Source organism: Meriones unguiculatus, chromosome 15 (genome assembly GCF_030254825.1).
Source record: "Meriones unguiculatus strain TT.TT164.6M chromosome 15, Bangor_MerUng_6.1, whole genome shotgun sequence".
Classification (NCBI taxonomy): Eukaryota; Metazoa; Chordata; class Mammalia; order Rodentia; family Muridae; genus Meriones; species Meriones unguiculatus.
In genome coordinates this window covers 73,241,779-73,263,656 of record NC_083362.1, presented here as the reverse complement: position 1 = coordinate 73,263,656, position 21,878 = coordinate 73,241,779, and the positions used below count along the sequence as shown (strand labels likewise).

General features: G+C 44.4%; 2 protein-coding genes across 15 annotated transcripts in view; one reads left to right on the top strand and one right to left on the bottom strand.

Moving 5' to 3' along the window:
* The window catches only part of Usp40 (ubiquitin specific peptidase 40), an 83,654-nt gene extending 63,414 nt beyond the window's left edge, over positions 1–20,240 (top strand). For 3 of the 7 annotated variants that reach the window (XM_060368799.1, XM_060368800.1, XM_060368798.1), the window contains 9 exons: positions 2,163–2,237; positions 4,971–5,094; positions 8,052–8,146; positions 9,883–10,001; positions 10,666–10,731; positions 11,917–12,127; positions 12,252–12,347; positions 13,571–13,665; positions 15,224–16,399. In XM_060368799.1, the coding sequence (XP_060224782.1) occupies positions 2,163–2,237; positions 4,971–5,094; positions 8,052–8,146; positions 9,883–10,001; positions 10,666–10,731; positions 11,917–12,127; positions 12,252–12,347; positions 13,571–13,665; positions 15,224–15,338 (996 nt within the window). In that variant the 3' untranslated portion in view covers positions 15,339–16,399. Of the gene's footprint in view, positions 1–2,162; positions 2,238–4,970; positions 5,095–8,048; positions 8,147–8,245; positions 8,286–9,882; positions 10,002–10,665; positions 10,737–11,916; positions 12,128–12,251; positions 12,348–13,570; positions 13,666–15,223 lie in introns of those variants that run through there. The other 4 variants (XM_060368801.1, XM_060368802.1, XM_060368803.1 and 1 more) reach the window with 3 other exon arrangements.
* Dgkd (diacylglycerol kinase delta) overlaps positions 17,354–21,878 on the bottom strand; it is a 96,817-nt gene continuing 92,292 nt past the window's right edge. For 7 of the 8 annotated variants that reach the window (XM_021644602.2, XM_060368804.1, XM_060368807.1 and 4 more), the window contains 3 exons: positions 21,522–21,639; positions 20,348–20,478; positions 17,354–19,460 (listed from right to left, as the gene is read on the bottom strand). In XM_021644602.2, coding sequence (XP_021500277.1) covers positions 19,371–19,460; positions 20,348–20,478; positions 21,522–21,639 — 339 coding nt within the window. In that variant the 3' untranslated portion in view covers positions 17,354–19,370. The remainder of the gene's footprint in view (positions 19,461–20,347; positions 20,479–21,521; positions 21,640–21,878) is intronic. The other variant, XM_021644603.2, reaches the window with a different exon arrangement.

Here is a 21,878-nt window from a genome sequence, read left to right as displayed (position 1 = left end):
AGGAAAGGTTTTGTCAACGTAATTGGAATCCAGTAAGTCTGTTAGTTGGTCATAAATTGCATCAGACCTCCTCATCCACACTCATTCTTAGCAGGTGCCCAAATGAAGCTCTGACATCGTAGATAGCTGTGGCCAGAACTCTCCCCCTGCCTGCCTTCCTGTTGTCTTGTGGTCAGCATAGTCCCACTGTGCGCCTTCCTGCTGTCTGTCTAGGAATCAGCAGTGGTGTGTAGTAGAATATTTTTAAACAGCCACAATAGGACTTTCACTTGGATACTCTTTATCAGTCAGTCAAGCCCACTGAACCCCTTCTTGAGTCTTGGTGGAGTTGGACAACAGAGTAGGAAGCAGGCCTCAGAGAACCCTGAGATCTTTAAATTAGGTAGCCTCTTCCTTTCTATTGTTGTTTTTCCAGAGACAGCATATTACTACATGTCCACACTGGCCTCAAACATCCTTCCTCTGTCTCTGCCTCCCAAGTGCTAGTATTACAGGCATCCACCACCATGCCTCTGTATTTTCTTCATTATCAGTCCCCAAATCAGTATCAAACAGTTCATCTCAAAGCAGATTCATTGCCTTCAGAGCTGTAGTCCCTTTCAAGCTTTGCAGTCTCTTTTTCATGCTAGTCTTTTATGTTTTTCTCTCTTTCTAAGATTAGTTCTGGCTTTTCTACTCTCTCCTCGCCCCTTTCCACACTGCCAGACTGCCACTTGAAGCTTTGGTTTCAAAGGAACTTTTATTCACCTGTTTCAGTTGTCTTGGAGGTTTACTGCCTCTGTCTGCTAACCTAGGCCTAGTCCTGGAAGCTTCTAGCCTCTGTACAATCTAACCTAGGCCTAGAATGTTTTCAGCCTCTGAGAATTAATGCTTAATGAGCTTCTTACTTTCTTCTTACTGAGCTCTGGGATGGCTGATTCAAATTAGCTGTTCTGGCTCAGACTCCTCTCCCAGCTAACTTATTCAATCTGGCTTTTCTTTCAGCCTCTGAATTGCTTTGCTTGGCCTCAGACTAACTCTAGAAATCTTTTATAATCTTCTGACTCGTCATTCTCTGGCTCATTCTGTCTTCACCTGTGTCTATCTTGCTTTCTCATTAAACCTCTCTGTAAAATTCTCCTGGAAAAACAGTCTCTCTCTCTCTCTCTCTTTCCCTTATCCCCCTCTCCCCCTCTCTCCATCTCCCCCTGCCTCTGTGCCTCTGCCTCATTACCCCTTAAGTACCTTTCCTTTCCTCTCTCTTCTCCTGAGAGTTGGGAAAATCCTATTCTGTCAAGTCTTTCTCTGATTCCTCACTGTTTCTGCCACTCAATTAGACATCACTTTCAAACATGGGTGCTTCCTTATACAAACTGACTTTACCTACATTGGTTGGGATTAAAGGCTTGTACCACCACACCTAGACCTAAGCTTTTCTTTACCAGAAACTTGCTCTATACCAGGCCGGCCTTGACTCAGATATGCTTGCCTCTGTCTCCTGGATTAAAGTTGTGTTTATATTCCAGCAGGATCACACAGACGTAGTAGGTCTTTGGTGTGATCTCTTGCCAGAGCAGCCATGTTCTGAATCAAAATTCCTCTACAGTTTTTTCTTAACTAAATTATTTCAATAGCTTCCCTGGCCCAGCAGACATTTCCTACCGCAGCATATCATACATAGTAGCCAAACCATCTTCAGTGGCTTTGTTTCTGTCCCACACCTCAAGCTAATATCCGCTCCTCTACTCTACCTCATTTCCAGCTGCTTGCCACCTGCTGCTGTCCACTCTGACCCTTCCTGTCTCTCAGCTCTTAATTCAGACAGTTTTGATTGTCAACCCTGACTTTGCCCTTTGTTCTTTTTTATTTTTTATCAAAAATTCCTTATCGTACTTTCTCTAGTTTTCCAATCCAATCTTTTTTCCCCAGCATCACTTAAATTTCACATTCCACAAATCATTGTCACGCTTTCCTCGTTGTATCTTTGTGGTACTTCTAGTTTGTACTCCCAGCTTGGTACGTGATGCTGTTCTGAGTCATAGTGTTAGTTCTGTCTCCTTTGCCTTCAGCATCTGCTTCATTATTCATCTCTTCAGAAGATAATAAAAGCGTAAGACAGATCCAATGTTCTCTTTGTTCCTTTCAGAAGTCATAAGTGACAAAAAGAATTTCTATGTTCCCAGGATGCAACATTGAAAGAGCTCATGATATGTTCTGGGGATACTTTGCTTTTAACTGAAGGAAGACTTCCTCCTCCGGTAAGATACTGTTTCTAAATGGCCATTCTTTTAAGTAATTTACTGTTTTATGATGACTGTGATAATGGGGAATGAGAAAATGTGGGCAGTCATAAAAAAAAATATTTTTGCCAAAATTTTACCATCCAGGCAGATTTCCTTCCTAACTTCTCAATAAAATTAAAATAGCTATATGTAAAATAAAATTAAAACCATTATATATTAAAATATATTTGGTTAAGTTAAAATTATGTGTAAAATCAATTACATAGAAAATGCTATTTCTTTCATTTCATATTTAACTTTGTTTTGAGATGGTGTCTCACAGTAGACCAGGCAGGCCTTGAACTCAGAGACTCACCAGCTTCTGGCTCCTGAGTACTGGGATTTAAAAGGCATGTCTACCACACCAGGCTTTATATTTAATATTTTATCAAAAATCCATACATTACCATTACATCCAAACTAATGATTTGCTGCTGTTTATTTCCAGTGTAATAAATTTTTATTTTTTTGCCTTTTTGCCTGTCTTTTTTAAATTTTTTATTTTTTTTCTTCACAATTTATTCATTATATATCCCGAATGAGGCCTCCTTCCTCAACTCTCTCAGTCCCTATGTGTATAGGTATTTGCCTATATGTATGTCTGTGTACCATGTGTGTGCCTGGTGCCCGCAGAGGCCAGAAGAGAGTGCCAGATACCCTGAAACTGGAGTTAGAATTGTGAGCTGCTATGTGGGGGCTAGTACTGGTCCCTAAAAGAGCACTGAGCCATACAATTAGTACTTAAATTCTCTAAGATAGGATTATTACATCAAAAGGTATGCATGGTTTTTTAAAAGACTTTTTTTGCTCTGTATTGCCAGTTTGTTTTCTTGACACATTCCTAATGACAGTCCTATTGTATCTGTGTGTGTCTGTGTGATGCACATATGGGGAATGAGGGAATGTTTGTGTGTGTGTGTGTGTGTGTGTGTGCGTGCGTGCGTGCGTGCGTGTGTGTGTGTGTGTGTGTGTGTGCGTGTGCGCGTGCGTACACATATTGAAGCCAGCAATTAACATTAGTTATTATCATTTTCACCTTATATAGTCTCTCACTGAACTTGAAGCTGGCTGATTCAGCTAGTTTAGCCAGGCAACTTGTCAAGAGCAGGTCAACTGCTTGTCTTTTTGCATGGCTGCTGGGATCCAAACTCTAGTCTCACTTGCCTCAAACACTTTAACTGGAGCCTTCTGCTCAGCCTGTTGTGATGTTTGTTTAACACATCACTGCTTTTTTTAAAGTATATATTTCTACAGGGGGATACAAAGTGAATAGAGTGTAATTCATAAAATTTTTTTAAAAGTATATATTATGTATAGTATTCTGCTTGCATGTACACCTGAACATCAGAAGAGGGCACCAGATCTCATTATAAATGGTTGTGAGCCACCATGTGGTTGCTAGGAATTGAACTCAGGACCTCTGGAAGAGCAGCCAGTGCTCTTAACCTCTGAGCCAGCTCTCCAGCCCCACACATCACTGCTTTTAAGGCCAGCATCTTTTTTTTTTTAATGCAAAATGAGAAAAATATAAGACAAAATTTTTTTGAAATCCCAATATTCAGATAAATGACATTCACATATTAGAAAATTAAGACAGCATAGAAAGCTGTTTGTCAAATGATAAAGCTCTAAAATGAAGAGGAGTAATATTCATGTCTTTCCGTTCAGTTTTCTTGTGTATCCTTCTAAGAAAAATGTTCTGTAACTAAGCATAATAGTTCAGTGAGGTTGAGACAGGAGCATAGTGAGACCCTGTCTCAAAAGACAAAGAAAAAGAAAGAAGGGGGATCAAAATGTGCACATTTATAAGCTGCAAGTTAGTGAGGACACGCGTCCTTATGCTCTCCACTGAAGGGTCACAGCTCTTGTTTTAAAGTCATGTTCTGTATTTGGATTCGCTTACCATGTCTTGAGGAACACGTATCAGATCTGCTCTTTTGTTTTTCATAATTTCATAGAGTCCTATTGGACTTTGCACAGTGATCTTTAAAGTTAATGTCCGAATAGGTAATATATATAATATAAAACTTCCAGGAAAAGGAATTCCTCTCCCCAGCCCTCACCACCCCTGTCATTTCTAGGAGGCTTTTTCTGTAGCCTCCTGAGCTTTACATTTTGGTATGCATACACTCAAATATGTCTCATATGTATATAGTATACATGTACATGCAAGTGCATTCTTTTCATTTGCACAAATGACTGTATACTATATACCATATTTTGTGCAGAGCCCAGGCAAACTTTGAGTTCATAGCAGTTCTTCTGCCTCAGCTCTTCCCAAGTGCTGGGACTACAGGCATGAACCACCGTGCCTAACCATTACCTAGTTTTTTATTTATATTTTATGTCTAAGTATGTGTTGTATCAGTCTCTATGAAGGTATCTCATTCTGTTAGTAACTACATAGTAGTCCACTGTGTGGAGGTACTTGTGTTGTGTGCTGGGGATAGAAGTAAGAACCTTGCATGTGGTAGTCTCCCACTCTACCACTGAACTATGTCCCCAAACCTGTAATTTATTTAGCCAGTCTCTTCTCAAAGAATGCTGTAGAAAGTGTACGTATGAGGGCTGAAGCAATGGCATGTACTGCTTTACAAAGGACCCAAGTTTGGTTCCCAGCACCACAGCAGGCAGCTCATAGCTGCCTGTATGTAACTCTAGAAGTGAAAAGTAAAGACTTAATCTTAAAATGCTTAAAATGTTCTTCAGGGTTTCTTGAAGGTGCCCATCTGGTGGTACCAGCCTACAAGGCTGTCAGGACACTGTGAGAGTCGGGACTATTCCAACTGTGCCTCTTCTCAAAGTAGCAGCTGGGGAGCTGCTCCCACACAAGGTAAGGACAGTGCTCTGGGAGTCAGCTGCAATACTCATGCCAAAAATGCCTGATTTGAGGAACTAGAGCAATGCCTGAGCACTTAAGAGAATTTGTTAGTCCTTCAAAGGACCTGAATTCAGTTCCCAGCACACACATGGTAGCTCACAACTACCTGTAACTTCTGTTCCAGAATATCTGACACCCTCTTCTTGCCTTCTTGAGGACTGCATTTATATGGTACACAAACTACTTGCAGGTGTGTGTGTGTGTGTATGTATATATATATATATACACATACACATATATATATTTGTATGTATCTATGTATGTATATGCATATATACATATGCTAAGTTGAAAATCAAAACCTAGTTACTGTTTTAAAGAAAGAAAAATCACGATCTTTTGATTTTACCAATAAAGACTCAGCAGCCAGGTATTGGGGCGAAAACCTAGCAGCTCAGAGAGGCAGATAAAGCACCCATTTTATCTTTCTACTCAGCAGATGTCCCAGAAGGAAAAAGCCTTTTTACTAAGTTCACAGCCTAGAAGGAAAAGCCAAAAGCTCTTTTCTTCCTCTCCATGCTGTCTTAAATGTGCTCAACTCAATGTCCCTCCTTTCTGCTTAATCCATGTCAACTGGTTACTTGCTCTGCCTCTTGACCTAGGGTTAACGTTAACTCTATCAAATCCTGTTTACAGAAAGCATTTGGATTAAAGGTGTGTGCTGGGGCTGAGCCATACCACAGCCACCTGTTAACAATAAACAGAAAGCTCTGGATTAAAGGTGTGCTAGTGCTAACCTGCACCACAACTAGAACCAGGTTTTTACAGTACACAGTGTTGTCTCACAATGGGATCAAGTGTCCTCGAACACCTAGTCATTCCTTTTTAACAGGTCATTCCATACTAATATTCATTATTAAGCAGTGCTTTGTAAGCTCTGTGAAGCGCTGTGATCTTAGCAATTGTACTAGTTTGCTTTCTGTTGTGCCAAAACACCCTGACAAAAGGAATTTAGGGAGGAAGGGCAAATAAGACACATATTTAGATGATTATCCATCATTGAGGAAAGTCAGGATAGGAACTGTAGCAGGAAGTTGGAGATAGAAACTGAAGCAGAGACCATGGAGGAAATCTGCTTACTAGCTTGCTTCTCAGGCTTACATTCAGCTTCTTAGAGAACCATCTGCCTAGGGGTAGCACTGCCCACAGTGGGCTAGGCCATTCCACTTCAATCAAGAAAATGTCCCACCGGCTTACCTACAGGCAGTCTAATGGAGACATTTTTCTCAGGTGAGTTTCCCTCTTCCCAGATGACCCTCGTTTATGTCAGAGTGACCAGAAAATGAACTAGCATGGAGATCTGGAGTATTACTAATACCTAGAACTTTTTCAAAGACCTTTTATGTAGCAGCTCTCAAGGACATCAGGGCAACAGTTACTGTCAGGAGCCCACATAATTGTGACTTCACCATTCCCATGACCACAGGGGAGGAGCCAGAGCTGGAGACTAGACACATACTGCATAGTTCTGGCTTTCTGAGTCTCTCAAGCCCCCAAGAGCTGCTTTCCAGGTGACATCCAGCTGTCTTGTTTGAAATACAGGAGCATAAACTTGCTCTCACATGCAGAATGCAGCTTTTGCAGCACAGTGGGCACAGGGCCCCAGCAGGGAGGGAACTGCTTTTGCAAAGTTCCACTTAACCATAGCAAGCGTGCTTCTTCTCTGGAAATGTGTATAAAGGGGCAGCGTTATGTTCTAGCAGCTCCACCTCATTAGGTGTATATGAGTGCTCTGTTTTCATGCACACGAGAAGAGGTAGTCAGACTCTGTTACAGATGGTTGGGAGCCACCATATGGTTGCTGGGAATTGAACTCAGGACCTCTGGAAGATTAGCCAGTGCTCTTAACCTCTATGGTGTGGTTGCTACATGTTTTACTTAACCTTTAGCTTTTTGGTGCCTTGAAGTATTACATTCTAAGTATCAGCTGCAGCATTTGCAGAGAATCATTCTGATTCAATTTTTATTATTATTAATTCATTGTCAGTAGTTCTAAAGATATCTAGATGATAGAAATCATGATTGTACATAGAGAGGGGACAGATTTAAAATCATGTTTAACCTGTTGAAAGTAAACAGAGGGTTCACCTTGGATAGTGCTCCTGTGTCACAGTGGGAAGATTTTCTGAAAGTGTCTTTTGGGGTCATAAGAGCCACTGGTAAACTGGAAGTGGTGGACTGCATTTGTACTCCCCATTCTCAGGAGACTGAAGCAGGAAGATTAAGCTCCAGGCCAGCCAAGGGCTACATAGTAAGACCCTCTCTCTAAAAGCAACAACAACAAAAAGCCACTCAGGGAAAACCTTCTTCATTTAATTATGTAGAATCAACCTATAATTTCTTACTATACTTTAGCAGGGTATTCCGTAGTAATCAAAGTAATATAATTAAAACAAAATGAGTATGCATTTCCTGAGCTTAAATTCCAGTTAGTAGTGTTTATATTGTTTTCTATGAGAAAGATTTTTGTAAAGATTTGCTTTATTCCATGAATATGTACTGAGTCTTTACCATATAGAATCCACCATAGTAGACACTGGTAGGCAAACACCATGGCCACCTGCCTTCTCTTAAAAAGCTACTCTAAAATAAGCACAAACACAGGAAATACACAGAAAAATTAAACATTCATGTTAAGTGTTCTGAGAGAGAAGAAGAACACAGTACCCTGCCAACAGTCTTCTGTGAGGCAGGAGAAGTGGGGAATGCAGCTGCAGAGGGCTGGCATCAGTGTGAGCCATCACACTCCCTGGCTGCTGAGTGAGCAATGGTGACGTCATGAACAAAATAAAGGACTCAGAGCTTCAGAGAGCAATTTAGTGAGCCTGTTTGCAGTCTGGAAGAGTACTTCAGAAACATAAGAAACGTAAGGTTAGTCTTCCCAAACATGCATCTCTGTCCTTTTGAAGGTGTTCCTGGCCCCGAGCCTACAGAAGTTTCTCTCCTCTACTTGGGAGATGTGGAGATCTCAGAAGAGGCCACATTGGTGGAACTGAAGTCACAGGTCAGGCCCCTTCCTACAGCATAATTTGGTGTTGATATAGCATCTTCCAGGGAGATATTAATTAATATATTCTTCTATTTCCTCTTCCCCCAATTACAGTCTGTCCTGATATGGCATGTGTTATATGCCATGGTCAGGGGTAAGTACCAGCAGGCAGCCCACATTCAACATAGACATTTCTGGTATCTGTTGGTGCTGTTGCCCTGGTGGTTTCCACTCACCCAGTTCCCACAGGCATGCTGTGCTTGTGTTTGGATCTGTCCTCAGAGGCTTGTGGCTTATTTTCATTTTGACTTTTTAGGAAAACATAGCTTCTTGAACCATCTGTAAAGCATTCCCTTTATCGCTTCATTTATATTGTTTGTACATTGTGATCCACTTGTTAAATGTCATTAGTTCCAAGCTGTGTTGTATGGGTTTCCCTTGGTCAGCTGAGAGTTATCTGTATTTGGATGCTAACCTGGACATTCTCTTGTCTTGTATGTCACATTCTCACCATGCAAGTGGGAAGGCTGGATGATATGCAGCACACAGTGATGAAATGGTATCTTCTTGTACCGTTAGACTGTGGTGAACACTGCCCTGCTTCTAAAGGGACAGACACAGCCTAGTACGACCTGTGGTGGCCTCCCTCCCCCCCCACAGTGAATGAAATAACCCTACTTGAGAAAGACACTGGCTCCTTTTCCATGAAAACGGAAACGGAGAAGACCTTTTTATTCCTTATACTCAGTTGAAAGATAAAAGATGACCATTTTTAGGTGAAAAAATGATGCACAGTGGCTGCTTTTCATGCTTCATCCTCAGTATTAAATGTGCTTGAAGTTATCTGCCCCTATAGAATTAGAGCAAGCAGTTTGGGCCTCCTTATTGGTGCCAAAGTCTTTTAAATATGTCAAAACCAAAAGTCCTATCACTGGAGAGCAGATTTGCTTGGAGATGTGTTCATGTAGATGAAAGCTGAAGATGACCCCTTGCTTTAGTCAAGCAGGCTCTGCATGTATGAGTTGTACCAATGTAGAATTCATTCTTAAGTGGCTTTGTAAAAACATGATTAAGAAATTTTTTCAGTTCAAGTGTAGTGGCACATGCCTTTAATCCCAGCATTTGGGAAGCAGAAGCAGGTAGCTCTATGTGAATTCAAGACCAGCCTGGTCTACATAGTAAGTTCCAGGACAGCAGGACTATACAGAGAAACCCTGTCTCAAAACAACAAACAACAAAAAAAATTTTTCAGTCAGGAGTGCTGGTATACACCTATAAATACAGTACCTAAGAGGTTGGGCAGGGGGATTACCCAAACTGGGCTGCAGAGCAGGAACCTCAAATTTTAGAAACAATAAAATAAGGAGGCCTTGTTTTTTTGTTTTTTTAAACTTGTATTTAGAAATATAAGCTTGTTTTTTTTTTTCTTCCTGCTCTTTTTCAGCGGAAAAGAATATGAAAATTACCAGAGCATGCTTTATTTAAGACAGATATTTCTGTAATGTTTTGGCTTTTTGAGAAAGGATCTGATGTATCCCAGGCCAGCCTGGGATACAAACATGTAGCTAATCCTCCTGCCTCCACCTCCCAAGTGTTGTGGTTGTGGGCATGACCTACCACAACCAGCTCTTCTGTGGTTTCTAATAGATTTATTGACACTGAGGTGCTCGTTCCTCAGTCATGTAGTGCTTCATTCAGGTGCTTTTGAGTGCTTTTAAAATCAGTGGCAAAATGTCTGTTTCTTTTTCTAGGCCATGGCTTTGCCTTTTGTTTCAAAGCTCGCTATCCGGTCCACAGCCCTGCTTAGAGTCTGGACAGTGGAGAGCAAGCGCCCCAGCAGGCTCTTGCGCCCCGACTGGCAGCAGCTTAAGTAAGTGTTTCAGTGGATTCCTAGCCTGCTGCCATGGTAGGGGCTAAAGAACAAGAAAGCCCTGTGAGAAGCTATCCCGTGAGTCAGATTACCCCAGAAAACCCAACCCTTGTCAATTGGATAAGCTCCTTGTCCCAAGTTAACTCTGTGACAGTGTCAGCCTCCATACTAAGATCAGACCTAGCATTGTACAGAGACCACGTGATCATAACTTAAAAGACTTCAGAGTGATGTGGGAGTTAGAGGGCTCTCTGATATACAGGACACATGTGTGATCAGCTACTCCACCTCCAAAACTCATGACTTATTTGGGACATTTGATTTACTTTCAATTTCCTGTAGCAAAAACAGTCCTAACATGTTCTTTCGTGTCTGTCTGATTATCAACCAAAAAGCAACCCAACCAACCGTGGCCAGAGAGCTATTTTATTGGCATCTAGCCATCTTCACAGAGCTGGGCCTCCAAGTATAGTGAGGAATGACCCAATATCCATGTATCTGTAGTAACTACAGCAGTGCTATAGATGCTTTCCTATTCTGAAAGCCTGAGTGTTTGACTGTAGCATTCAGAAAACACCCCTTTTCTTAAGGAAAATGATTAGAATTGGGGCTGGGCTTGGAAAAAACCTAGTGACTTATTCAGTCACTCTGCTTCAATTCCCAGGGAGTACAGGCTGGGCCAGAGAGCAGAGCTCTGCCTGGAGCTCCTTCAGAAGGAAGAGGACTTGGGGTAAGGAGTCCTGCTGCACACTTCCCACAGGATGGCAGTTTTCCTGGAAATGTAGGCACTGATCAGTGGTGTTTCCACTGCTTCTGAATAGTCCCTACAACTCTGGGTGTGACTGAAGCAGGAGTTGCACCATCAGTTCACGACCAGACTGGGCTATCTACAAGAACCTGCCTCAAACACTCAGTTCTATTGTAGAGATCTGTGTGGCTTTCCTATAAATCACTCTGGTGCAACGGCAGTGAATGTTAGTTTTTTCATCATACTCAAGTTAACTGAGCCCATGACAATCTGAAAGATTAGTGATCCATACACAATGCCCTCCCCAGGGCACGTGATTTATAGTGGCACCTGTCACTCTGCCCCTCTACTACCTTCTTCCCAATGTCTGCTGATGCACTGTGTGCAGAGTGATGTGTTGCAGGTGTCTGTCACCTCGTCTAGGAGATAAGTGCTCTGAGAGCAAACATGAGTATCAGCAATGCTTGCCTTCCTTCTCCCCACTGCAGTGGGATTGCTCTGTCAGCCTGTTCTGAGAAAGTGTTCTAGCCAGGCCTGACTCTCACTCAACCCCAGTATCTTTCTAAGAGCACATTTGTAGACAGGGGTATCAGGGACCAACTTGTGTGGACACTTTGGAGCTCTAAAATGTTTCTATCTCCTTGAAAGTTAGGTCATCATGGTTTCTGGTCCCATATACAGAGCTCTTGAGTATCGATTTTGCCCTCAAAGCAACGTTAAAAATTTATCATTTCGATGCTTCCTGAATTGGCAAATGAAAATGGGTCATCTTGTTCATGACTTTTCTAGTGCTTTGACTGCTAGTAAGACTGTTCCTTTTTCCAACATATTAATCTGTATTGGTGAGCATTGGTGAGTGTTATGTATATTTTGTATGTTTCTCTAGGAGTTTAACAATCTGATTGGCTTAAACCCCTTTTAGAGTGACTGAACTCTGCATAATATTTGTTGTAAATAGTATCTTTCACAGTAGCAGTAGCCTTGAGCCACACAACTATGTCTTCCATGTGCCCCTTCCACGCTGCTGCAGAACCTGCCGCAGGGTCCCCACCTCCATCTTAGCAGCATTTGGGAACTAGAGAAGGGTCAAGGGAACCTTGCCCATCACACTCTGCAGTGTTCATCTTTTCTGTGCTTTTGCCTGGTGCCCACTTTGCTCTTCTGTAGCCCCCAGGATGTGCTGCTGAGGACACGGCTACGCATCCCTGGCGAGAGGGCCTACACCCTGGCAATGGACCTGGTATGGGACACCACCAGAGGATGGACTGCTAGCTCCTTGAGGCAGAGAGTGGCTGACTTCTATTGTCTTCCTGTGGAGAAAATTGAAATTGCCAAATATTTTCCTGAAAAGTTTGAGTGGCTTCCGATATCTAGCTGGGTGAGTTGGGCTTTTTCAAGAGAAAGCAGAGCTGATTGACTTGACTTTAGAATGACAGTTTTCCACAGTGGCAGAGCGTCCAGTGAAAATTTCAAGTTGAGTTTCATTGATAATTTTCCAATAGAATCAGCAAGTTGCCAAAAGGAAAAAGAAGAAAAATCAAGATACTTTGCAAGGGGGACCATATTACTTGAAAGATGGAGACACTATTGGCATTAAGGTAGGTTAAAAGTGAATTTATCATTTTGAAACACAAGGATCAAATATTTCATAGAGAAGCTTACCAGATAATCTCATTTTACGCAGATTCTTTTAGAGAATGAATGGGAAAGAGGGAAAGACAAATAATTCATTGTGTGAGGACAGTGGATCCTTGAGACCAGCCTTGTCAAGGATGATTTAAAAATGGACTTAGGCCAACTTGCTTATGAACATTGTCCTAATTTCATCTCTCATCACTCTGAGAAAACACGCTGAACAAAGCAGCTTAAGGGAGAAGGGTTTATTGTAGCTCACCATTCTAAGTTACAGCCCATCATAAGTCACAGGGACAGGAGTTGAGAAACCTTGTCACATCACAGCCACAGTCCGAAAGCAGGGATGATTCCTGCTTGTGCAGGATCCCATGTCCAGAGTTAAGTACCACTCAGAGTAAGCAGGTCTTCCACCTCTGTCAAGGCAATCAAGACCATCCCCTACAGGCATTCCTCTCTCCCAAGTGATTCTAGTCTCTGTCAAGTTGACAGGTAATACAAACCATCACACCCAATAAACAAAAATTAACTCTAAATAAAATACTAGCAAACAGTCAGGCATGATGACGTATGTCTGTAATCTCAGCACTTAGGAGCTGGAGGCAGGAACATTGTAAATTTCAGGTCAGCCTAGTGTTTAACAGCAGTATTATTTTTACTCGTGTGTGTGTGTGTGTGTGTGTGTGTGTGTATGAACAACTGCATGCACAGAGGCCAGGGGAGGACGTTGGGTATCCTGCTCTATCATGTTGCACTTCATTCTCTCACTGACCCTGGAACTAGGCTGGTGGTCAGCACACCCTGGTGGTCCTCCTGTCTTCACCCCATAGTACAGAGGTTGCAAGCATGAGCACATGCCTGAATTTGTCCAATTTCTGGAGATTTGAATTGAAATTCTAATACTTGAGCATCAAGTACTCTTACCTGCTGAGTCATCCTCCCAGCCAAAGGATAAAACAGACTGTGCAGAATTGTCTCTCTGATCTATGCATATTATGTATATGCCCTCCTCAAACACACACATATGCATGCAAATAAATAGAAATACTGACTGAAAAACAAATCTAGAATTTTTTCAAGAATCAGTTAAGTCTGAGTATCTTCTTTTTCCAGTTGGGATAGTTTATTCATGCCTGTTCTAAATGTAGGCCAGACTGAAAACCTTGGTCTTTATTGTTTTGAAATGTAGAATCTCCTGTTTGATGATGATGATGATTTCAGCACAATCAGAGATGACATCGGGAAAGAAAACCAGAAGCAGCTCGCTCTGGGAAAAAAGAAAAGGTAAGTCTGAGGCTTGGCCATGTCCCACTCAAGGCCACCAGGGATGAAGACCTGGCACTCTTACTATCCTTTTAGACATCTCAGCTGATCTTCTGCAGAGCCCTAGTTGTCACCCAACATTTCAGGTCAGACTCTGTCATCTTCATCTGCAGGCAGAGCTGGAACATTGTGAAGTGGTATTGCTGCCACCACGTCCTATGTTCTGCCAAGCACCTCACCGTTTGTATGCTATTGGAACGGTTGTGTCCTCACCAGACTACACTGCTTCTCACTTTCTTCCATCTTAGTTGTTGATACTTAAAATGTTATAGGCTTGCAGATCCAAAAGCTACCAAAGGGGCTCACTGTGAACTCACCTTCATAAGGGACCAATATCACTGTCACCTGCACACCATCTCAGAGAGCATGCTTACCCTTCTTCACTGACAGACCATCACTAACGGCAGGAGCATGGCACTCTGCTGCCATATGTGGCTGGTAGCACAGATAGTGGTTTATCTGTATAGCATGTCTCTGAGTACAACAGCCGAGTCAAAAAATACGGCTACTGGTGTACATGTACCTGCCAGTAGAAAAGCCAACAAGCTAATAAAAATACATAGGTAAAAACTGTGAGCACACAGTTCACAGAAAAGAAGCGTGTCAGAATACAGAAAATGCTCAGCTAAATTCATTCATCAACAAAATGTCAGTTCATACTACTACTGAAATGCCACCCTGGTGAGAAGACAGTGCCTGGGTCAGTGGCATACTGGCAAGTATAGAGCTGGAATGCCACTTTGGAGGTGCTTCCCACTACTCTGTCACAGAGTTGCACCCTCAGGAACTCATTTTTAGCAGACTCAGGAAGTGCACAGTGGCCTGAGCTCAGTCTTACGGAAGTCATCTGCAGAGGGCATTGTGTAGTGTAAATGCCAGACCCAGCAGCCACAGTACCGTGATTGTGTTTGGAAGTCACAGTGATCAGACTAGTCTGCTAAGTCATGAGAGTGATGACTGGTTCCCAAGGAACAGGCACTGAGGGAGCAAAAAGGAGCCACCTGAACTGTCATATAGGCGTGTGGGTATGATTTGGGTACATTGTGAATATTAACTTTCAGTTTAAAATGTGGAGAAAACGTTACTCTGCTGTGAAATGATTGTGCACAGCAGTCTGTAACAATATATAGCCAGGATGTGTGGAACCCCTTCTCACAGGGATTGCAGGAGAGTTAACTGGGGCCCTCAGATGGGCACTTTTAAAATACGTGTTCAACTCAAACCCTATTCTACCTTTAGCCCTAGTATCTGGAAATCATCTGGGAGACAGTCTAAGCACAGAGGATGACTCTTGCTGTTTTTGCAGAGGACCTAGCTTCAGTTCCCAGCCAGCACCCACACAGTGGTTCACAACCATTTATACATATATTGTTCCGGGGAATCCATTGCCCTCTTCTGACCTCCACGGGTACCAGGGATGCAGGCAAAGCGCTCACATACATAAAAATAAATCTTAAACCAAAAAACTAAATAAGCCCCTCACCCATGACTGTCAGTGACACCCTCTTGTCTCCCACAGCCGGGAAGCCCTACGTGTACAGAGCAACAGTGATGTGTTCTCCAATGCAGGGATGTCCACTCAGCCCCGGGGACCAGAAGCTTCTCTGTCCATCCGTGTCGCGAGCTTCAGATAGCCCCTGTAGCAGTATGTACTGTGTTCCACAAAGAACTGTTCTGCCAGTTCTGTGACAGCCACCTTGTGGGTTTATGGTGAACAAGCTGGTTGCCTCCCTAGCCAGTGATTTCAAGTCCTCAGCTTTGTGACAAGCAAAGAAATTACACTTCTAAGGCCAACCAAATACACCTGACCACCAGCTCTGTGACATAGCAGTCTCAGAGCAGGCCCATACTGTGCCAAGCAGAATAGATTTTCCATGCCTGGCCCAGTGGCTTCTTTCCAGTATACTCCTGGACAGTGACAAATTGCTCAAAGAGGACAAACCTGACAGGTAAGACACACACTCAGTCATCTAGTTCTGGCACCTCACTGAAGCCTCAAAGAAAGGGTATGTGTGTCCTGACTTCATTCCCAGTCCAGCCCTCACTATTGCATGTGCCTCCTCTTGGGCCAAGTTCAAAGTAGGACTTACGACAGCTATGCAGAAAGGCCCGTTGAATAGCAACCATGGCTCAGGCTCACTTGCCCTTGGTGTGTTGTCTACCTGCAGCCTGGCAAGACGCAGGGCCATCACAGAAGCCTGACACAACTAATCCAGGCTCCCAGTTGTTCTAGACAAACTGGGAACTTTTCCTTCTCAGTCAGCACAGGTAACTAGCTGATTTAAGAGAGTCTGTATTTATGCACTATAACTAATACACTATCAAAACAGCACCCACTACTGAACTGGTAGGTTTGGGACCCTAGGAGTTGTCAGGGCCTCAGTTTCTCATCAGCTCTTACATGTCTTCATGTAACCAAACTAAAGTGACAGGAGACAGGGAAAAAGTAACTCTGGCTTGGGCTTCAGCTGGCCCCTGCAGGCTAAATGGTTTTCATTGTGGCTACACCACAATGGCTCTTCCTTTGTCTTCCCCAAGACCATTTGCCTGTGTCAGTGTCCTGTTAGGTGCCCTCTCTGTTGAAGCACTTGTATGGTAAGATGTTGGACTAGTGACCTTTAGGCCATGTCCTTGTAGCTACAAACCAAGGGGTTCTGGAAGACCCAAACAGTAAACATTACTTGACTACCACTGAGTCCTCTGGGTCCTGGCTACTGTTTCTTGTACTGTCACTGACACAGTTCCTTAGTTTGTCCTTTCACCCCAGCTTCCAGCAGTACAGTACTGAGGTACTAGTTCAGACATTCTTCTTTGAGGAAGCCACTGGCTCCGCCACCCCCTTAAGTACCTGGAGAAGCCAAAAGACATGCCTCAGGTGGTGGCTGCAGCCCAAGCCTGTTGACAGGCCTCTGTATTTGGTTAGCTTTTGTTTTTAATTGGGGGATAAATAGGCTAAATGGGGGAGGAGGGAGCTAAGATTTTATTTAAAAAAATAAACCATTTCTAAAGTTGCAGTTCTACTCAGTTCTGCAACTGGCTGCTTTGTGTTCTGCTTGAAGGGAACTTGTAGACACTCAACAAACATGGCTTGTATTAGAAACAGTGCTCTGGAAATAAGTATATTTTGACTTAAAATAAACAGAGACTCCTGGGAAAGTATATTGGAAGAAAATGGCTGTTGCCTAGCTGTTTACTATTATGGGGAATAAGATCTGGCCAGGGCCAGAGCAGTAGGTACAAAGAATTTCCTGACCATCTAAAACTGGTTTCATAGCTCCCAGCTTCCCTCTACATCAGATTTAACTCGGCAGTGGCAGACTCCTCACACTGCCTACAGGAGCATGAGCTCCCTCTTTAAGTTCAGCAAGCCACACATCAATATGCGAATGTGACTCTCTGCACTTTGTCAACAAGTAGGAATGGCAGCTGCAGTGCACCAGTTGAGACTTGTCCACAGCCTGACCTGTTGTTGCTAAATGACTAACTCAGAGCTATGCTGGCTGAACTGCCCATCCATTGCCCCCCTCCCCCCTAGAATACCATGGCTCTTTTTTGCTTCACAGCCCCCAAAAAAGCCCCCTTTTTTGCTTCACAGTTGTTATCTTCAGAGCAGCTCTCAACTGTCAGCACAGGAATGAGGAACGTTGACTGTGGAAGATCAAAAACCGGCTTGTTTTATTGTACACGAAGAACTTATTTACAACTCTGATGCAGACTATGTACATAACAAGAGGCATCTGCTCCAGGTGGTCACTATAAATTAAAATTATAAATATGAGGGGTTATATTCGCCCCACCTGCAGGCACAAAACCTTAACTCTTGATTCCCCAGGGATCCTTCCTTCTCTCCCTCTCTAGACAGGACTATGGGCTCCAGGACTCTGAAGAATTGCTGTGGGGTTGCAGGTATGGTGCTTGGGACAGGGTGGTGTGATGGGCAGAAGACAGCTGGAATGCAGGCCTATCTATGGCCACCTGGCAGGTCCCTCCAGCACTCAGACCGGACCTCTTTTTGGTTGAGAACACTGATCTTAAACACCTCTCATCCAAATGGAAAGCTTTCTTTTAAGAGGTCACGGAGGACCTGAGTGTCACCTTCAGTTGCTTTTCCTCCTCTAGTACTTACCAAGTTTCAGCTGGGCTGGTGCAGGCTCTGTGACCTGTCTGAGACTAGATGATCCCTGCCTCCACATTCTAGTCTAAATTGACTTCTCAGTGGGAAATAGAACCCCAGATGACGAGTGACAACTGTTTTCATTCAGGGTTGCTTTCATGGAAGCTGCAAGTCCACAGATGGGGCAGATTCTCCCAGCCCACATCTGATATGCAGTGGATGGAACTCTAGGCCTGGGGCACAAAACACAGCAGGACTACAGGGCTGCTCCAGACCCAACCAGAGTCTAAGCTCAGCACTTCCTTCCCATATCAGAAAGGGAGGCATTGGCAGAGTTCAAGCACTGTCCTCTCTGGTAAGGACCACAATCCAGCAGCCGTCCTCCTGCCAGGGCTGAGCTATATCTCTTTCCAGCTATTACACAAGTCCCTGTGGAGGACTGGCATCTCTGAAAGTGGGTGAAAGGGTAAGTCAGTGGCTGTGAATGCCTAGGGCATCCCCCCCACCCCCAGAAAGTGCCCATAGGATGTAGTCTGGGACTTGGTGGCAGATGCTCCAACAGTGCCACTTCCTTCCTCAGAGCCAGTTCTGCTCATGAGATAGTAGCAGGGCAGCAGCAATGTGAATTATTGTCAAGAGTCTCCACAGACATTTCCTAGGACACAGGCCTCACTGCAGATGAGAACTCTGGGCCACCTGAGATGGACCCACGCTGCCCCTGCCAATTATTCATTCTCCCGTACCATATGTTGTTTCCAGCACCCAGGAAGTTTGGTCTCCACAGGAGTGCTGAGCTAGTGTAAACTCACATCTTGTCTGCCCCAGATTGGACTGCAGCATCCTGAGAAGACACATGGGCTGTCCACATGCTCACAGTCCAGAGGACAAGAGAGGGGAGAACCAAGTATCCTGAGACCTGGCCAAACCTTCTTCAAGCCTGGAAACACAGCCATGCCACTTTCAAACCGGGAAAGTGAGCAAGTTGTTTAAAAAAAAAAAAAAAAAACAAACTCATGAACAAAAGGGGAAGTAGCAGTGAGCGGCCTTTGCGGGGCTGCTGTGAAGAACCACAGAGCGGCTATCAGGCACAGAGAACATTCTGGTGAGGACCACTGAGGCTGGATCCAAATCTGCTTCTGAGAGCCCACAGAGGCAGATATGGTACTGCTCAGTGCATCCAATAAAGGACACAGAAAAGGAATACACAGGACAATCTGAGCGTGTGGCCCAGGTAAGAAGGGTCTGCAGGGTGCCAGGTGCTGGGAGGTCAGGCTTCATTTACCACATTCCATGTGGCCCACAGGCAGGTCAGCAAGAGCCACAAGTGGGCCTGACACAGTCTGCTCCACGTGACTGCAACCAGGAAAGGTATTCTCAAAGGTAGCCTTGTTGGTATGTTCAAGACTCCAAAGCATTACCAATGGGCATCAGGCTTCCTGTCACTAACAAAAGGAATAGCACCATGAGAAAGGCCAGGGGCTGAGTGGTAGCAATGTCCTCCCTGGGCCTCAGTCTCTGGAGGAGCGGAGGATGCAGGCTGAGAATGCAGAGGCTAAGCCTCGGCGGCAGGGGAGTTCCTGCTCAGCTCCTTGATCCCACAAAGGATCCTCTTCATATGGCCCACTTTCGTCACGCCAAGGTCCTGCAACAGAGAAAACAGACAACATGGATACCAGGAAAAGAGGGCTCTGGCGAGAGGCTCTACAAATGGCTGCCACCGAGCTTTCTCGATCTCATTTGTGGGGTTTTTTTGAGTTGGTTTTTTTTTTTTTTTTTTTTCCAAATTCAAATGAGGAAGATGACCAACAGATGAAATTAGGAATCAGCACAAATGTCAGTCAATACAGACACCCAACACATGGTTCCTCCATCCTACAAAGACAGTCAGCAGACAAAGAGGAGAGGCCTGACAGCAAGTGGGTGGCCTTGGGAGAGCTACCAGTGGCCCTTTGCCTTCCTGGAACACAAACAGAAACAATGCCCAGAAGACATGGCCAAGCAGACCAGGGCTTGGCTCTGTGAGTCAAGCGCAATGGGTGCAGACCTGACCGCACATGCACAGGGAGGGGAGGATGAGCCACCTGACCCTTTTCCCTGTGAGGTGAAGTGGCAGCAGCTGCCCAGAAGCTGCGTGGTTGCCTGTGAGCGCAGGCCTGAGAAAGCAGACTCTTCCATCTTCACTCACTGTGGAGTAAGTACCGTGGGACCTGCCAGCCACAAAGCTTGTGAGCTGAGCCTGTGACCACAGGGCTGCACCCCCTAGTTTCTAATGTTAGGACAGCCCCTTCTTAAATGTGGCTAAGAAAAGCAACCCTTCCCCAACACGTCCACATCTGGCCTTGCTCTTCTGTGTCGGGGAGTCATCCTTGGTAAAAGCAAGGCCCATAGTCATGCTGAGGTACACAGAAATGTCCAAGAAAAACTGTATGATAACCAGTGATGCTAGCACACAAGTCAGGGAAGAGAACATAGCTGAAAGGAGTGTGTAAAGGCCCAGGTGTGGGTTCTGGGAAGACACCTGTGAAATACCTTGAGGTCCCTCCGCTCCAGGTGCAGGAGCTCAGAGCCCCGGATGTCGTGCCGCGTGAAGATGTCCTTATACTCACAGAGACTGAGGTGCTCCAGCCAGGCAGCAACCTCCTCTGTCCCCCAGAGGTGAACTGTCAGAGATGGAAAAGCACGAGTGCAGTGAATGCCCAGAGCCCAGCACCAGATAGGCTGCAGCCACCACCAAGACACCCAGCAGTGACACCCAAGATGCCTCCAGCAACCAAAACATCCCAGCAGTGGCACCTAAGATGTCCCCAACAGCCAGAAGGCATCACCCAGCCACAGGCACAAGCACTGTGCTCCAGCATGCCAGGCGGTCACCAGCCTTTTGGATACCTCTGTGTCCCAGAGGAATTACACACCACCAAATCCAGAGGGAACACCTTTGTGACTAAAGCCAGCATTTCCTCCAGCTTCAGAGGAGCTCACTGCTGGAGTACTACAAAGAGACATGCAGGGACTCAGGCCATGCAGAGCCAGATCCACCATCATTCACATAAACTCAATTCTAGACAAACATGCAAAGATGAAAAATCAAAAACAGGAGCTGCCCTGTGTATAGCAGATGCCACACCAAATTCAGCCCTGGTCCCCAAAGGTGCCAGACACAGACAGTGCTCAGGGCCAACCACTGAGATACATTTTAAGCCCTGATTTACTGATCCAAAGGAGGAAAAACTTTTAGCACCATTTTCTATTGATTTCTTCACCCACAATCACTGGTGGCCTGAAGTGTCAGGCTTAAGAACCTTGATCAGTGAGTCGAAGCGTAATCAATGGCCTGCCAGAGGAAGCAGGCACAGAGGACCCCAGCACGGTCTTGAATTCAGAGTTTTGTGTCTCCCAAGTTTGTCTCGTCAATCCTATTGTCGTCCTCCCCACCTCAAGCTTCCAAATTTAGGGTAGGCAGGTCAGCTCAGTTGCCCATCACCCCACAGACGGTGCAGAGTATGACATCAGTCAGTACCCAGACAGAGAGGAAGCAAGCAAAGTATGGTCTTTCAACTGTAAGACAGACTAGTACAGCCATAGGAATCCTAGCACAAGGACCAAAAGGAAGAGCCTCAATGCTGAGGGAAAAGCAGAGAACAGGAGAACCAGGCCAGGATAGCTGGCATTGACAGCCAGAGAAAGACAGGAGAGGGTGTGATACCAGGGCCTCCTAGGCTACTGTGAACTTCTTTGTTCTTATTGTTTTTCTCCTTTTTAAACTTGGTCACAAGGCGGAATTTACCACTGCGGCTGCGTTTACTAAGATCCAGCATCACATTCTGTTGGAGAGAATAAGAAACACTGAGAATCAGAAACTCATTTGCCAAGATCTAATCTATACTTGGGGTTGGAGTAGATAGAAAGAGATACTTTGTTCATTAAATGTTTTATTCTCTCATTTGTTCTTTTACATCTGTTTGGGTATCTCTTAAACATGGTTACGTTATTTATATATGTGTGTAGGTCATGTATGTATAGGTGCCCAGGAAGGACAGAAATGGGGGCACTGGATCCCATG